This window comes from Paramisgurnus dabryanus, chromosome 22 (genome assembly GCF_030506205.2).
Source record: "Paramisgurnus dabryanus chromosome 22, PD_genome_1.1, whole genome shotgun sequence".
In the NCBI taxonomy this organism is placed as follows: domain Eukaryota; kingdom Metazoa; phylum Chordata; class Actinopteri; order Cypriniformes; family Cobitidae; genus Paramisgurnus; species Paramisgurnus dabryanus.
This window is the reverse complement of record NC_133358.1, coordinates 31839069-31854130: the sequence shown is the minus strand read 5'-3', so window position 1 is coordinate 31854130 and position 15062 is coordinate 31839069. Positions and strand designations below refer to the sequence as shown.

The 15062-nt window shown below is 41.0% G+C and overlaps 1 protein-coding gene across 1 annotated transcript in view; it reads right to left on the bottom strand.

Moving 5' to 3' along the window:
* Positions 1–15062, bottom strand: part of LOC135740502 (SCO-spondin) — a 96382-nt gene that overhangs the window by 72119 nt on the left and 9201 nt on the right. The window contains exons 14-21 of the mRNA XM_073813138.1: positions 12457–12640; positions 12234–12328; positions 11870–12126; positions 4814–4948; positions 3971–4173; positions 1310–1437; positions 936–1045; positions 704–853 (exon numbers count right to left, since the gene is read on the bottom strand). Of these exons, the coding sequence (XP_073669239.1) occupies positions 704–853; positions 936–1045; positions 1310–1437; positions 3971–4173; positions 4814–4948; positions 11870–12126; positions 12234–12328; positions 12457–12640 (1262 nt within the window). The remainder of the gene's footprint in view (positions 1–703; positions 854–935; positions 1046–1309; positions 1438–3970; positions 4174–4813; positions 4949–11869; positions 12127–12233; positions 12329–12456; positions 12641–15062) is intronic.

The window sequence follows — 15062 nt, the reverse complement described above, 5'->3', positions numbered from 1 at the left end:
AATATATATCCCGAACTATATTTTTAAATATGTTTACAAAAAAATTCATCAATTTGTTTTTTGGCCATTTTAAAATATTATTATTATATTTTAAAAATAACACTGTAAAAATTATATTTTTGCTTAGTATTTTTTGTGTTGTTTTCAGTACAAATATCTAAAAATTCAGATGAACAAAATGATCTAAGAAAATAAATGTAGTTTAGTCGAAATATATCAAATTTAAGTGAATTTGTGCTTAAAACAAGCAAAAAAATCTTCTCTCCCCATCTGGCAGATATTTTTGATTGTTTTAAGCACAAATACGCTTAAATTTTACATTTTTTGTCTAAAAACTAGATTTATTTTTACAAGTATTTCTGAAATACATTTTGAAATATTTGTTGAATTTTCAAATTCAAAAATATATTAAATTAAGCTTTAATTTCTACAAAATGTATTTAACATATATTTAAAACATACTTTTGGCCAAATAATTTTTTTTGTCATCATTTACTCGCCCTCATGTTGTTTCAAACCTGTATCATTTCTTTGTTCTACTTTACACAAGCATGTTTGTAACCAAACATATCAGGGTCACCATTCACTTGAATAGTATTATTTTTCCTTCTATGCAAGTGAATAGTGCCCCAGATCTGCTTGGTTACAAACAGTTTTCAAAAAAACCTTCTTTTATGTTCAGCAGAACAGCATCAAAACTTACCGTGCCGTACGGTGCCGTGAGGACAGAAACAGCCTTCTACACATGAGAGGGCATTACAGAGAGTTTGAGGGTTTGGAGGAGAACTGGGACATGAAGGAGAACAGGCAGGACCACAGGCCTCATACACCAAACCATTCTCACACTGAAGAGCTGAAAAGAGACAATATTTCACACTAAATAACACAAATAATACAAACCTAACCAATTCAATGTTAAGAACAGAGAAACTCACGACAGAGTCCCTGTGACCTCCAGCGAATATAAACTCCTCTGCGGTTACACTCCTCAGCATACGCAGAGATGGCCGTGCAAAGACATTCACAGTCTCCTCCTGAATCACAGCTGAAAAACACAAAATAAACACCTCTTTCAAACACTTGACTTTTGTGCTTTCTAAACTCAATGTAGACAACAATGAGCAAACTTTGATCACTGCTGCCTGTGAGAACATCTAGAAAGTGCAAATACAAAACATAAAGCATACATGAACAATACTTCATCTTCAATATGTAGATATCAACATAGTAAATTATAAACATATATCTTGATGAAACTTTGATTGTAACTTTCAGGGTTAAATAGAGAAAAAGAGAAGATGTTTCTTACCCACAGGCATCAAAAACACACCAGTCGTAGTAGATCTGGAACGGCACCTCTGCGTGACAAGGGCTAAAGATCTCCTGACCAATCACGGCACATTTTTTCTTCGCCCATGTTACCCTGTGAGGGTTGATCTGCAGGGTTAAAAAAGTGATATTTAACCCTTGTGTGGTGTTCGTATTTCTGTTACTTAGACAATGTTTGTGGGTCTAGTGGACCCACTGTATTATTTGTATCTTAAACCAATGCAGTCATACAAATTTATGTATAACTGTTTACAGATGATTACTTTAGCCTTATTGCAAGTATTATAGACAGAATTTATGGTTAATATTTGTCATTTACCACTGGTAGAGGACTATTAGATTAAAGTGCTATTCGATTTTGTGATAATATGAAATAAGAGAAGAAAGTTTTATTCTCCCCCAGATCTTTATCTAAAATAAGTATTTTCATCACTTTTTCATCTCAAATAAGTTTTTCATCACTTTGATGTTTAATTCTTTGAAGAGTTTAGTTTGAAATTGTACACATTTGTGTCCGTCTACACAGCACAAGCCCCATCTGAAAAGATGCGGTATCATAACACATTATCCACACTGAACACATAACCTGTTCATGCCAGCCTACACAACACATAAGAAGCAGATTTTTACTGTGTAGCTGTGTTGCATATGCATTTCTTGCATTTTATAGACGTATACTGTGTCTTCCTGTCCATCTTATGTCCACACACACTGCAGTACAATGTGTTGCTTTTAGCTACAACCTAAAATGATGAAAATGCTTGGATATGAAATTTTACTTTCCCTATTTATCACTCTCTCTCACATACTCATACACACACACACACACACACACACACGCACGCACGCACGCACGCACGCACACACACACACACACACACACACACACACACACACACACATGTTGGTGTATGTGGTTTACGGGGACATCTCCATAGACGCAATGCATTTTATACTGTCCAAACTGTTATATTCTATTCCCCTAACCTACCCCAGTCCCTAACCCCAATGTCACAAAAACCTGTTGCCAGTCTTTAATCTATGAAAAACTACCATTTAGTATGTTTTTTTAGCTTTTCCGTTTATGAGGACACTCTCTGTGTCCCCGTAAACCACCTTTATAGCATAATAAACATGTCATTATACACTATTCATGTCCTCGTAAACCACATAGACCAACACACACACACACACACACACACACACACACACACACACACACACACACACACACCATAGGTTTTGTGGTAACTCATGGTTTTACAAATAGTAATCAATACACCAGTTTACCATGATTACTACACTTTTACTATAATACAACCATGGTTATTTTTTGTAAGGGATTTAATGGTAAAATGTAGAATGGTTCCTGTTAGACAAAAGGTAAAGTGTTTGGGACAGTGGGGGCAGACAAGTGTTCATGCTTGATGTATAACATGTTGTATCTTTGCGCTGTTACAGCAAGTGCAGAAGGCCAAAACTCTGACATGCATCCATCACTTATGTACAGAAATATATACAAACACACTCATGCACTCACAGGAGTCCCAGATAAGAGAAAAACAAAGTGAAGTTACTTAGCACATTCAATTTTCACTCTCTTATTACCTCCGGGTCCAGTGGACCCGAACACCACATATGTAATATAAATGTGTAGGGAGGGTTTACAGTGTACAGTCATTATAAAGTTGTTTATTTTTATGTTCTTTATAGAAAATGAGCCAAGGCCAATGAATCTGAGGTTGAAACAACAATTAATTGCATAATTTTTCTTTTAGTAAACATTAAAAACGGGTCCCACAGACCCGAACACCACACAAGGGTTAAAGCAACACTATGTAGTTTCCATGTAAAAATGACTTACAGCTCCCCCATGTGGTTGAAAAGCGCAACAGTGCCTGGTATCAGACACTCTTCTGCAGGCAGGGGGAGGGGGGAGGCTGTGTGCTCTACCCTCCACCGCCACTTTCAGAGTGTGCTTGTAGCAGCTAAGAGGCTACTCAGGTTGCAGCAACAGAACAATTTGTCCAGTTAAAAGTTGTTCTATCACTGAAATAAATTTAGAGACATTATTTAAAGGTAAAAAAAACTACATAGTGTTGCTTTAAACATTTCATCATGATAGCTACATATGCAGTAATGCACTAGTAAAAGTTATTCTGCTTTAATACAGTATGCAATTACAGCATTTCTGAGGTTACTGTATTTCTACATCAACTTATTGGAAAGATTAAAGTTACTGTAGTATTTTTATTTTAAATGAGCAAAATGACCTAAGAAAAAGTGTAGTGCTTGGACAAAAAAGGTGTGCTTAAAACAGAAAAAGAATCTGCCAATGGGGTAAGACATTTTCTTGAATTTTTCTTGAATTGTCTAAGAAAAAAATACACTTACTTTTTTTTCTCACCCCATTGGCAGATTTTTTTTATTGCTTGCTTGTTTTAAGCACAAATTCCCTTAGTTTTTTTTTGTCAAAACATTTTGCTTATCAAGAAAATGCATCTTGAAATAAGAATTTTAAGATATTTGTCCTGGACAAAAATACTAGATAAAAATCTTATTTTTTTGCAGTGCATCATCACTAGTTTGAGACACTAGTTAAGATGCTGTACTTATGATATAGGCTATGAAGGGTGCTTACGATGCAGGGGTCCCGGAGGTCCTGGTCCGTGACATCAGGACAGGATGGACTGACTTTCCAGGAGTTTCCAAACAGTTCTGGAGTTGACTCCATGATGCCTTGTCTTGTTGTGAAGTCATTCTCAGCGTCACCATCAAAGTTTCCACATAATCCTCCAACTCGGCTTCGCAAATGTGGCATCAGTCGCACATAAACGCGCATACCTGAAATGTGTTTTATTTTATTAATTCCAATTTACAAATAGGTTTAAAGTCGTATTTACCAAATAACTGAAACACATGGAACAATAAAAAAAAGTTAATATATCAAACTGTGTGGATGAGCTTTTTCTCCACCAACTTTATAAAAAAAGTTTGCAGCCACCGCCAGCATTTTTTATGATTTTTACAAAAGTTTAATGCCTTCCAGAAAATTTTCTTCTTTAAATATATAAGCAAACAATATATCAAAAGAAAGAACAGACCCTCTGCTTTCAAACAAAACAAAAAAAGTTTCAACCATATTTTCATTTGTTCTCTTTTTATTCCCTCTCAAACATGGGCAGGTTTCCTCAACAACAAAAAAAAATGTTTTTTTTTTTTATCAAAAAGCTGAGATAATTGCATTTTTGTGAAGGACTTTTGTTAGAGATCAGATTCAGAATGATTATAAAACATACACAGAGTTTTTACTGTTTTTGGATCAGTGGATGCTTCAGTTTTTTATAAGTAAGTGTAAGTGTGCCACCTACTGGATAAGAGCGGAAATATGGATTGCCGTAAACAATCATCACTGGCAGGTAAGCGTTTTCTCTTAATTGACGAGATAATTCGCCAGTGGCGGGGAAAGAGTTAATGTACGTACCTCCATCCCAAAGCAGAGTGACTCCGAGTCGAGAGGTGAGAGACACAAACATCCCGATCCGCTCCAGAACCAATCCACTGCCAGAATATGACTTCGGAAGAGTCACTGGAATACCATTGACAGTCACAGCTTTACCTGAGACAACAGAAATACAAAACACTGAACATCATTTATATGTTTTACATGAACATTATAATCTGATTGAGAGAAAGTAAGGCTTGAAAGTAATCTGTCTCTTGCTGGGTTTCCATCCAAATGTGAAGCTAATCTCTTCAAAATGTGCAAAAAAAGAAAAACAAATAAATGCAAATTAGGTGCGTTTCCATCAAGTTGTTAGAGGGAATGGCAATGGTATCGGAAACCAACAAAGCATGCTTAGAAAATTGAGACAGGACTGTATTTAGCTACGATTAGGCAAGTTATAAATTTACTAGTGTAACAGATTTAACCAGTAATTTGGAGTTGATTGAGTTTTACATGAGACTGAGTGCATTTGCATTGTGATCTGTGTGCAATACATTTTCCCCTCGGGGCTCGCCGTAGATGGCGTGTGGGCATGCGCACTGGAGGATGGTGTGTGTGTACAATGTGAGTTCCGGGTTGAGCACCACGTTGGATGGGGTGCAATAATAATAATAAAAGTCAAAGAGTTAATGATCAGACGACAAGCCTCCGTTTCTTATTTTCTTATATTTCAGTTTAGGCGAACCCTAAGTTAAACGCTCGGTTACACTGGTGGCAGCGGTTCTGTTTATTTGTTGCGCTCGCGTGGTACAGTGTTGCGACGGATGTTTTAATAGTTAGTGTAGCTTTCAAAGTTCTAGAAAGTTAGGGTGCGCGTGCAAGTTCATACCACCGAAAACATTATGTGGTGCAAGGAGGAGTTTGATATTTATCCGAGACGTGACCGTGACAAGAGCAGCAGACACGTTCGGATTGAGTTACCTCCGCCGTTCTCCGGTGATGAAAAGCAGAGTTTTCTATGCTGGGCTCGTCAGTTTGAGGTTGCGGTCAGAGCGCTCACTGAGGATGATGGCACGGCATCCTACAATTATGAACTGGCGAGAATTCTACCGACACGTTTGACCAGTGCGGCGTTTCTGCTGTGGGACAGCCTCCCTGGTGCTGTTCAGTCGGATTATACAGCTGTTAAAGATAAACTCAAAGAGGCATTCGGGCAAAGACAGTTTATGGATCGCTTCAGAGCCACTCTTTCAGCTCGGCCCCGAGCTCCGCGAGAAAGTTTGGAAGTGTATGCGGCTGAGATTAGCAGGCTGGTTGACGATGCTTTTCCCGAATATGGTGAGAAAGCTCAAAAGGAAGAAAAATTTCGTCGTTTCTTGGCTGGCCTGGATCCGGTGCTCAGAACTAAATGCCATGAACAAGGAGCTACGGATTTAGAGGAGGCCGTCATAATTGCAGGTCGGTGTGAAAATGCTAGAGATGTAATTAAGACTGATTATATGGCCGTAAATGCCGCTCATAGTGATGGTGACGAAGGGGCAGTGGCTGCTATTAATTCTGGATCTGGAAGAGACAATGCTGGACTATACAGAGCAGTAGAAAGATTGGCAGACGAAATGAGGGACATGAGGATACAATTGAGGCGTTTAGGAGATGAGAACCAAAAACTGAATGCCAAAGTTAATTCTAAAACAATGGAGGACTGGCAATGGAGCCGCTCTCAATCTAATGGACTGTGTCAGTGCTGCTGTGGGGGCCGTGGATGCCAGTCACAGAGAGGTCGTTCACCTGAGAGACAGTGGGTCAAACACAGCGACAGGTATAAATCAGGTACGGATTATGGTGATGTTAACGACTCATACTCTATGCGGTACCCTCTTAGACGCAGTCCAAGCCCTAGTCCTCGCAGACGGAACAGCTATGAGGATGACTCGAGAAAGCGCGGAGTACGGTTCATGTCTCCCGGTGCAGGAGAGCGACATAATGGGCCGGGAAACGGACTGTAGCTGATGTTACGGCCCAAACACCAGCTATGTTGATTAAGGGCCCTCAAATAGACAACACAAATGTCAGTAACTCTATTTTCAAAGATTCTAATGAAGCCACTTACACTGGCCCAGGCCTGATGGTGTCATATGTGAAGGGAGTGATTGAGGGTGTAGAGGTTCAAATTTTAGTGGACTCTAGTTCCAGCGTGTCTCTCATTAGTGCTGATTTTCGCATGTCCATCCCAGCACTACGCAATCGCCCATTGAAGAAGGATTATGTGGCGGCTCGTGCCGTTAATGGTCAGATGCTGGATACGCTAGGCACCATTACAATGACATTTCAGCTAGGAACTGAGTCATGGCAACATATATTTCATGTAGTAAGAGAAACCACTCAGACAGTGCTGTTGGGGTGGGATTTTCTGTTGAAGAATCATGCCTTACTGGACCTCAGTAGGGCAAAGTTACAACTGTGGGACATTTCAGTTCCTCTCCTTACCAGCAAAGACTTTGTTCCCTTCTGCTGCAATGTGTCCATGGCAACCACAATTTCCTTACCTCCCCTCAGTGAGTCAGTTGTACCTGTTAAAGTTTCTTCACCTTATGTGGCTCAAATGCTGAATGACTTTGATGGCTATTTGGAACCTAATGTGGCAGATTCATCCAATTTAGTGGTGGCTCATACAGTGACCACAGTTAAAAATGGACTAACAAAAGCTCGGATTTTGAATCCTACTGGACAGGACATTTCATTGAAACAAGGTATGCACCTGGGCGAGTTTTACTCTGTTGATGGCGCTGATATTCAGTTGCTTATGACTCCGGTCGATGTAGCTGCGACATCAACAACAGGAGTGACACCCCCTGTATCACTGGATAAGTCACCAATTTCAGAGTTTGAAAGAATGGCACTTTCTGAATTACTGCTAAACTACAATGACATCTTCAGCTCCTCCGAGAAAAATTCTGGAAAGTGCAAACTGATTAAACATCACATCAGAACAGGTGAGCAGGCTCCTATCAAACAGCGCCCATACCGCGTGTCCCCTGAGAAACGTGCTGAAATAGAGAGACAAGTGGCGGGTCTGCTAGCAGATGGTGTCATCGAGGAGAGCCGCAGCCCTTGGGCATCACCTGTGGTTTTAGTTAAAAAGAAATGTGGCTCCTGGCGTTTCTGTATTGACTACAGACGTTTAAATAGTGTGACGGTGAAAGACTCTCATCCCCTACCTCGTGTAGACGATACCCTGGACGCGTTGGCAGGAGCTGTGTGGTTCAGCACTTTAGACTTTTCTAACGGATACTGGCAGGTAGAGGTTGATGAGGAAGACAGGGAAAAAACTGCATTTACCACAGGACAAGGACTCTATCAATGGTGATCCATGCCGATGGGCCTCTCGAACTCTCCTGCTACATTCCAACGTTTGATGGAGTTAGTCCTCAGGGGGCTCCCATGGCACGTCTGCATGGTGTATCTGGATGATATTCTGATTTACAACAAAACTTTTGACGAACACTTGTCCAGTTTACAAGAAGTGTTTTCGAGAATTCAGTCTGCCGGCCTAAGACTAAACCCAAAAAAATGCCACCTGGCCAGAGATCATGTAGTTTTTCTGGGTCATGTTATTTCTCGAAAGGGACTCCAGCCTGATCCTAGGAACACAGAAAAGGTTCGCAACTGGCCAGTTCCTCAATCTCCGTCTGAGGTCAGGGCGTTTGTGGGACTGTGTTCCTATTACAGACGTTTTGTCAGAGACTTTTCAAAATATGCTGCTCCACTGAATCAGCTTGTTGGTAAGAATGTGCCCTTTGTGTGGTCTTCCGAATGTGACAAATCTTTTAATTTCTTGAAAAATGTGTTGTCATCTGAGCCTATTGTGATTCTGCCTGACTTCAATGTGCCATTTAAAATCCACACAGATGCATCCAATCTGGCTGTCGGTGCTGTGCTCGCACAGGATAGAGACGGCTTGGAGCATGTTGTAGCCTATGCTAGCCGGGCATTGAACGCCACACAGAGGCGCTGGTCTACTTTCGATCGGGAGCTGTGGGCCATTGTGTGGGCGGTAAGAGAATTCCGGCATTACATTGGACTTTCTTCTTTTACCATTATCACAGACCATCGACCCCTGTTGGCCCTGCGCCGTATGTCTATTGAGGACGACCCAACAGGACGGAGAGGACGATGGATTATGGAACTCGACCCACTGAACTGGGTCATCATTCACAAGGAAGGGAATCAACACAAGAATGCGGACGCACTGTCTCGTCGCCCGGAAACACCCGACCCAGTGGGCACAAAGTCGAGTAGTAATTGGATGTCAGAAGTCAATGTGGTGAGTTCAGGTCAGCCGAGTAGTGACAAGTCATGTCCCTCTACAGTTGTTAGGTCTCCAAGGGAAAAGACTGCCGCACACCTACCTGACTTTCCTGATTCAGATACTGTTTCCATGAATGCTCTGTCTTTCAATACACTGGACATTAGGGCCTCTCAGCAGGCTGATCCTGACATTAGAATTGTTTTGAATTGGGCAGAGCAGTCACAAAGGCCTCCCAGGAGACAGTTAAGAGGTGCCTCTCAGTGTTTGAAAAAACTTTGGACGGAGTTCAGTCGCCTCTCAGTTATTGATGGATTGTTGTGTCGCTCTGTAATCTGTTCGCTCACTGGTGATACCATATTGCAAATTGTTGTACCCAGTGCTATGACTCCTGATATTCTTTTACAGCTGCATGGGACCCCAGCCTCTGCCCATTTCTCTTCTGAACGTGTGTGGGAACAGGCGAGAAAATTATGTTACTGGCCTTCCATGTACAGGGACATCAAGGCATGGTGCGAGCAGTGCACAGCATGTCAGACACGTCGAGGTCCTGTTCCGTCCCATCGAGCACCTATGGGCGGTTCCCAAACCGTCCGTCCTTTTGAGAGGGTGGCTATGGACATTCTAGAGCTGCCGGTGACCACTAAGGGAAATCGGTATGTGTTAGTGGTTGAGGACTATTTCACAAAATTTGTCAATTTGTATGCATTGCCTAACCAGACAGCCATAACTGTTGCGCGCTGCCTCTTTGAGGATTATATTTTGATTCATGGTGTTCCAGAAACGTTGCATTCCGATCAGGGCCGGCAGTTCGAGGCAGAAGTGATTCAGAGCCTCTGCCAATGGCTAAACATCAAAAAGACCCGCACCACTCCCTACCACCCAAAGTCGGACGGTATGGTTGAGCGCTTTAACAGGACATTGATTGACCAGTTGGCTAAGACACTGCTAACCCATGGAGGAGAATGGGATGAGTATGTGAAACATGTCGCTTTTGCTTACAACACATCGCCTCACTCCAGCACTCATTTCACACCTTACTTTTTGGCCCATGGCCGGGAGGCACGAGTGCCTGCTGATGTTATATTACCGACTCGTGCACTTGACCCACAAATGACTGGATCCCATACCGATTTTGTCTTTTCGTTGCAAAGAAAACTGGACTCTGCCTTCAGCAGTGCACGCATGCATAGCGAGGCTGCTCATGAGCGTCAGAAAATGTATCATGACGAAGGAGTGCGTCACCAGCCTTATGCTGTGGGTGCCATGGTGTGGCTCAACAACCCTGTGGAGAGCCGCATGAAACTGGCGCCCCATTGGAAGGGACCTTATAAAATTGTTCAAGTCATGGACTCATGTGGTGAACTTGGATTGATTTATAAGATTGTCAATCCTTTGGACTCTGATGAGAGAGCGCAGGTTGTGCACTATGATAGGTTACGGCCTTACACATTGCCTATTCCTTCTCTGTCACAAAACCAGACATTGGAAAATGTGTTTGATTCTTTCCCAACATCCTCCTCACCGGAGGTAGATATGCCAGGTAGAGAAGAGTGTGTTTTCCCTCAGAGTGACCTGAGTGTTTTACCTGATAAACAGTGTTTTGATAACAAGCCAGAACCAAATGTGAGCAGAACAGGAAGGCTTTTGAAACCTCCTGTCCATTTGAAGAATTTTGTCATGTATTGATATAACTGTTAGCCCTGTTGGGTAGTGTGGTGGTATGCTCCTGGTTTGCAATTATTTGGGAGTTTGTTCGATGCACTGTACTGTTTAAAAAGTGTTTGAAGAGAAAAAAAAAATCAAAGCCTGGAAAGATGCCTTACAATTTACTCATTTTGCACTTTACACAGCTGTATATGGTTTATGTAAGGTGTTTTGTTTATGTAATTTGTACTGCTCATATGTTTATGTGGTTTATGTTTCAGTTATGTAAACGCGGACGTTTATTTTGTCAGGGGGGGACATATGTAACAGATTTAACCAGTAATTTGGAGTTGATTGAGTTTTACATGAGACTGAGTGCATTTGCATTGTGATCTGTGTGCAATACATTTTCCCCTCGGGGCTCGCCGTAGATGGCGTGTGGGCATGCGCACTGGAGGATGGTGTGTGTGTACAATGTGAGTTCCGGGTTGAGCACCACGTTGGATGGGGTGCAATAATAATAATAAAAGTCAAAGAGTTAATGATCAGACGACAAGCCTCCGTTTCTTATTTTCTTATATTTCAGTTTAGGCGAACCCTAAGTTAAACGCTCGGTTACACTAGCAGTGCAGCTTGTAATTACCAAACTGAGTTCTGTGCACAAAAGAAGGAATGCAGAGTTTTTGTTGCCGGCACGAGCAGCAAGGGCATTGCAATGCCCCATATATGGGAAAGACAACATCAGCTGATACAGCTAGATGATCAGTCACATGAGATTAATGTTCACTATGTCAGAATTTATTTGTCAGCGTAAAAAATTTTATTCGAAATTTGGCGTTTCCATCACTCGTTTCTTATGCGATACTTCAAAATGCGCATAAAATCGGGGGAGATGAAATTTTTTGTTACATTTAGCCTTTATGGAGCATTGAATTTAAAAATATGATAAAACTTGCATTCCAACTTTATCCATTATGTTATGCAAACCTGTCCATATATCTGATTGGACATTATGCCGTTTTCCTTTGTGACATGAGTAAAATAAATGATGGCAAACTATACTTTTAAACCAAACATCAGTTTATGTGTTGCCACAGTCATGATTTAATCGGCTTGTGTGAGAATTAAATGTGTTTTACCTCTGAGCAGGTGAATGGCTGTGTTGCCGACAGTCAGCGTGACAGATTTTGTGCAGGTGACCCCTGTGCTCCCGCAGGGAACGTTCTCAGCAGTCACGCTGAACAGACCGCTCGTCTCTTGGGCCAGCACATATTCACAGTCGCCCAGGAAAGAGAAGTAACGCCCGTCAAAACTGATGTAATGAGGATCACCCGTGGCCACGCAGGTACCTGCACATAACAGCTGACCGCAGTGCCAACGCTGATCTCGACAGACGCTGTGAGAGACATTTACAGAAGAACATTCACTCATTTCTGATAGATTAAAATGCTAAACCAATACTTTATTATAATAGACATTGAATCTAAAATGTTGTTAAATCACCATGTGTTGCAGTCTTTAGAGATGGTGTCGTTGCTGAAATACAGTTTGCCGTTGTGGTGACATGGACATTCATCAGGCGTCACACATTTATCATCCTGTCAACGCAAAAACAGAGATAAAACAGAATTCAATAAAAAAACATCAGGGTGGGATGGGGCTAATGTTGCTGATTGGTCTGTTATGCTGTCTGAGCCAATCAAATTATGATTGACAGATGACGTACCAGCAGCACGGTCCCTTCAGGGCAGACACAGCCGTGGATTGGTTCGGTGCAGACATCCAGAGGAGAGTTTGGACTTGAACACGTTCTCAAACATGAGTGAGGAGAGAAGATGAGAGACCCTGGACATTGACTGACCTCAGGACAGGTGAGATCTGTGCAGGTCCACACGCCACGTGCACACACGCTACACAACCAAAGAAAGACAGACAGAGAGAATTTTCTGGTTGGTTGCTAAGAGGTTGCTATGTGCATTTTGCATTGTTCTAGATCATTAGCATGCTGCTATACAGTTACCAGGATGTTCCTGGTTAATGCCAGGTCAATGTTATTATATGCTTACAACCTTTCCCTCAGAAGCGAAAGTCATAAGTGTTACTGAATGATGTGAGTGTAAATATGACAAATTTATGGATGGAGGATAATTGCTGTCTTGTGCAATGGCAAACATCACCACAGATGAAGTAATCTATGTTTCATAATCCTTTGGATCCAAATTCCACTAAATAAAATAAAATAAACTCCAATAAACTTCATAAGTGTGTGTGTGCTAATGTTTTACAGCTGTTTCTCCGGCTGGCGTGAGGTGCAAGACATGCAATGAAATCCACCTATCCCGAGAAAGCAGCTCACGGGTCATAGAGTGACTTCATCAGATATCTCACGCCCCCTTAAACTTCAGACACGATGGCACGTGTGAAACACCCGTGATCACATACAGTATGTGCAAACCTACACCTTCATTTCCAGACATGGGCAAGAAGCTCCAAAGCTTTCTAATTGTAGATTCTCACGTGTGTGAGGAGTCCATGGCAAAAAATGATCCTTTTGGAGCTTTGTGTGCCAACTATTCTTCTGATGTGACATATTTAGTCAAGCAAAAGCTAGCGAGGAGGACTGCACATCCAAAAAAAAAAAAAAAAAATGTTAGGGTACAGGTGCTGGGCAACAATAATCGAAACAAACAAACAAAAAAAAAAACAGAAAGTTAGTTAAACTGTTAAACTGCTCCAATAAATTTAATGGTGCAACGTTTCGATCATCAGGTCTTCGTCAGAAACGTTGCACCATTAAATTTTTTGGAGCAGTTTATCAGTGTGTTGGCTTCTTCTGTTGTATTTAGTCAAGCACCCATTGCTTTATTATCCAGACATGGAAATCACAAATTCACAGTTATTTCCAGCTAGTCCATGATTTCCAGCTAATTCATGATACATTTTTAACAACTTCACAAATGTACTGTATGTGTAGGCAAAGTTTTAGGTTGATACTGATGTAGAGAGAATAGTAAGACCACAACACAACATTGCAAGGTTGGTTTTGCTCCAAACTAAAAACACACGACTGCAAATCATTTTGACAGGAACAGTTTAATATTACACAAAAATAATTATAAATAAGTCTTTCAATAACATATATGACTTTATATTTACAAATGATAAAACCGAATATTCTTCAAACTGAACTTAAACGGGTTCTCTTAGTGATGCAGCGTCTTGTTCCCTTCTCAGGAAACATATGTAACCCAAAACATTTTCCTCGCAGAAGGTCTGCATTCATTAAAATGAGGAAATAAAATATTTCGAATCAATATTTAAGTATTTGCCAATGTATGGTAACCCATAATTGGAATGTGACCTCTGCATTTAACCCATCCAGTGAATAGTGAACACACACACTGCAAGTCGTGAACACACAACACCCGGAGCAGTGGACAGCTATCCCTGCAGCGCCCGGGGAGCAATTAGGGTTAAGGTGCCTTGCTCAAGGGCACCACAGTCGCAACCCGCCGGTCGTGAGCCTCGACATATTTAATGCTCCTTAGCTTACTCCTGAGGTAAATAGTCGTGTAATAAACGTGATAATGTATAGTCAGCAGGTTGTTATCGCAAAAATAATCCCCGACATTGTGATCAGGACCCAACGCGCAGTGGAACCTTGGTGTGCTATTTATTTCTGCTGCCTATACCTTACTCCTTGCTTATTGTATTGCATATTTTATTATTTAACAAGTTATCATAGAAGCACTTTTCTGTAATATTATGCAGCCCAAATATAGACTACGATAGGCTGATTTGGATATTAAGCAACCAAACAAGCCAGAACAGTCTAGCAGTCTTGCTACAAACTGTTGGACTTACGACTGGTTTTATGGTCATATACAAGAGCATGCTCAAAACTATACAGAATATCCCATCGCAATGTCCTGCTGAGTATTGCAAGAGCAATGAATATTTCATAACATTAGTAGGCAAATATAAGAAATGCCTGTATTATGACTGGATCTGTTCCCTTTTGTTAGTCTGTGATTTATCAAAGATTCTTGTTTCCTTTTAACTTTGGCACACATAAATGCATTTGAGTACAAAGAACATTTTCTCCTTTGATGATAGGTCATCAAAGTGCAGATGATAAGAATCAATTTGGGAGCACCATAAAGTCTCATAAAGTAGAAAGCTTTTCACAACACCACCATAAATCTCCTTAAAACATTGACACTATGGACACAGTTATTCTTGTTTTATCTTCCTACGTGACTAAAGAAAAAACAAACATATTTCACGTCTTCTGACAGCTTTGATTGTGAAGACCAAATATTAGAATATAAA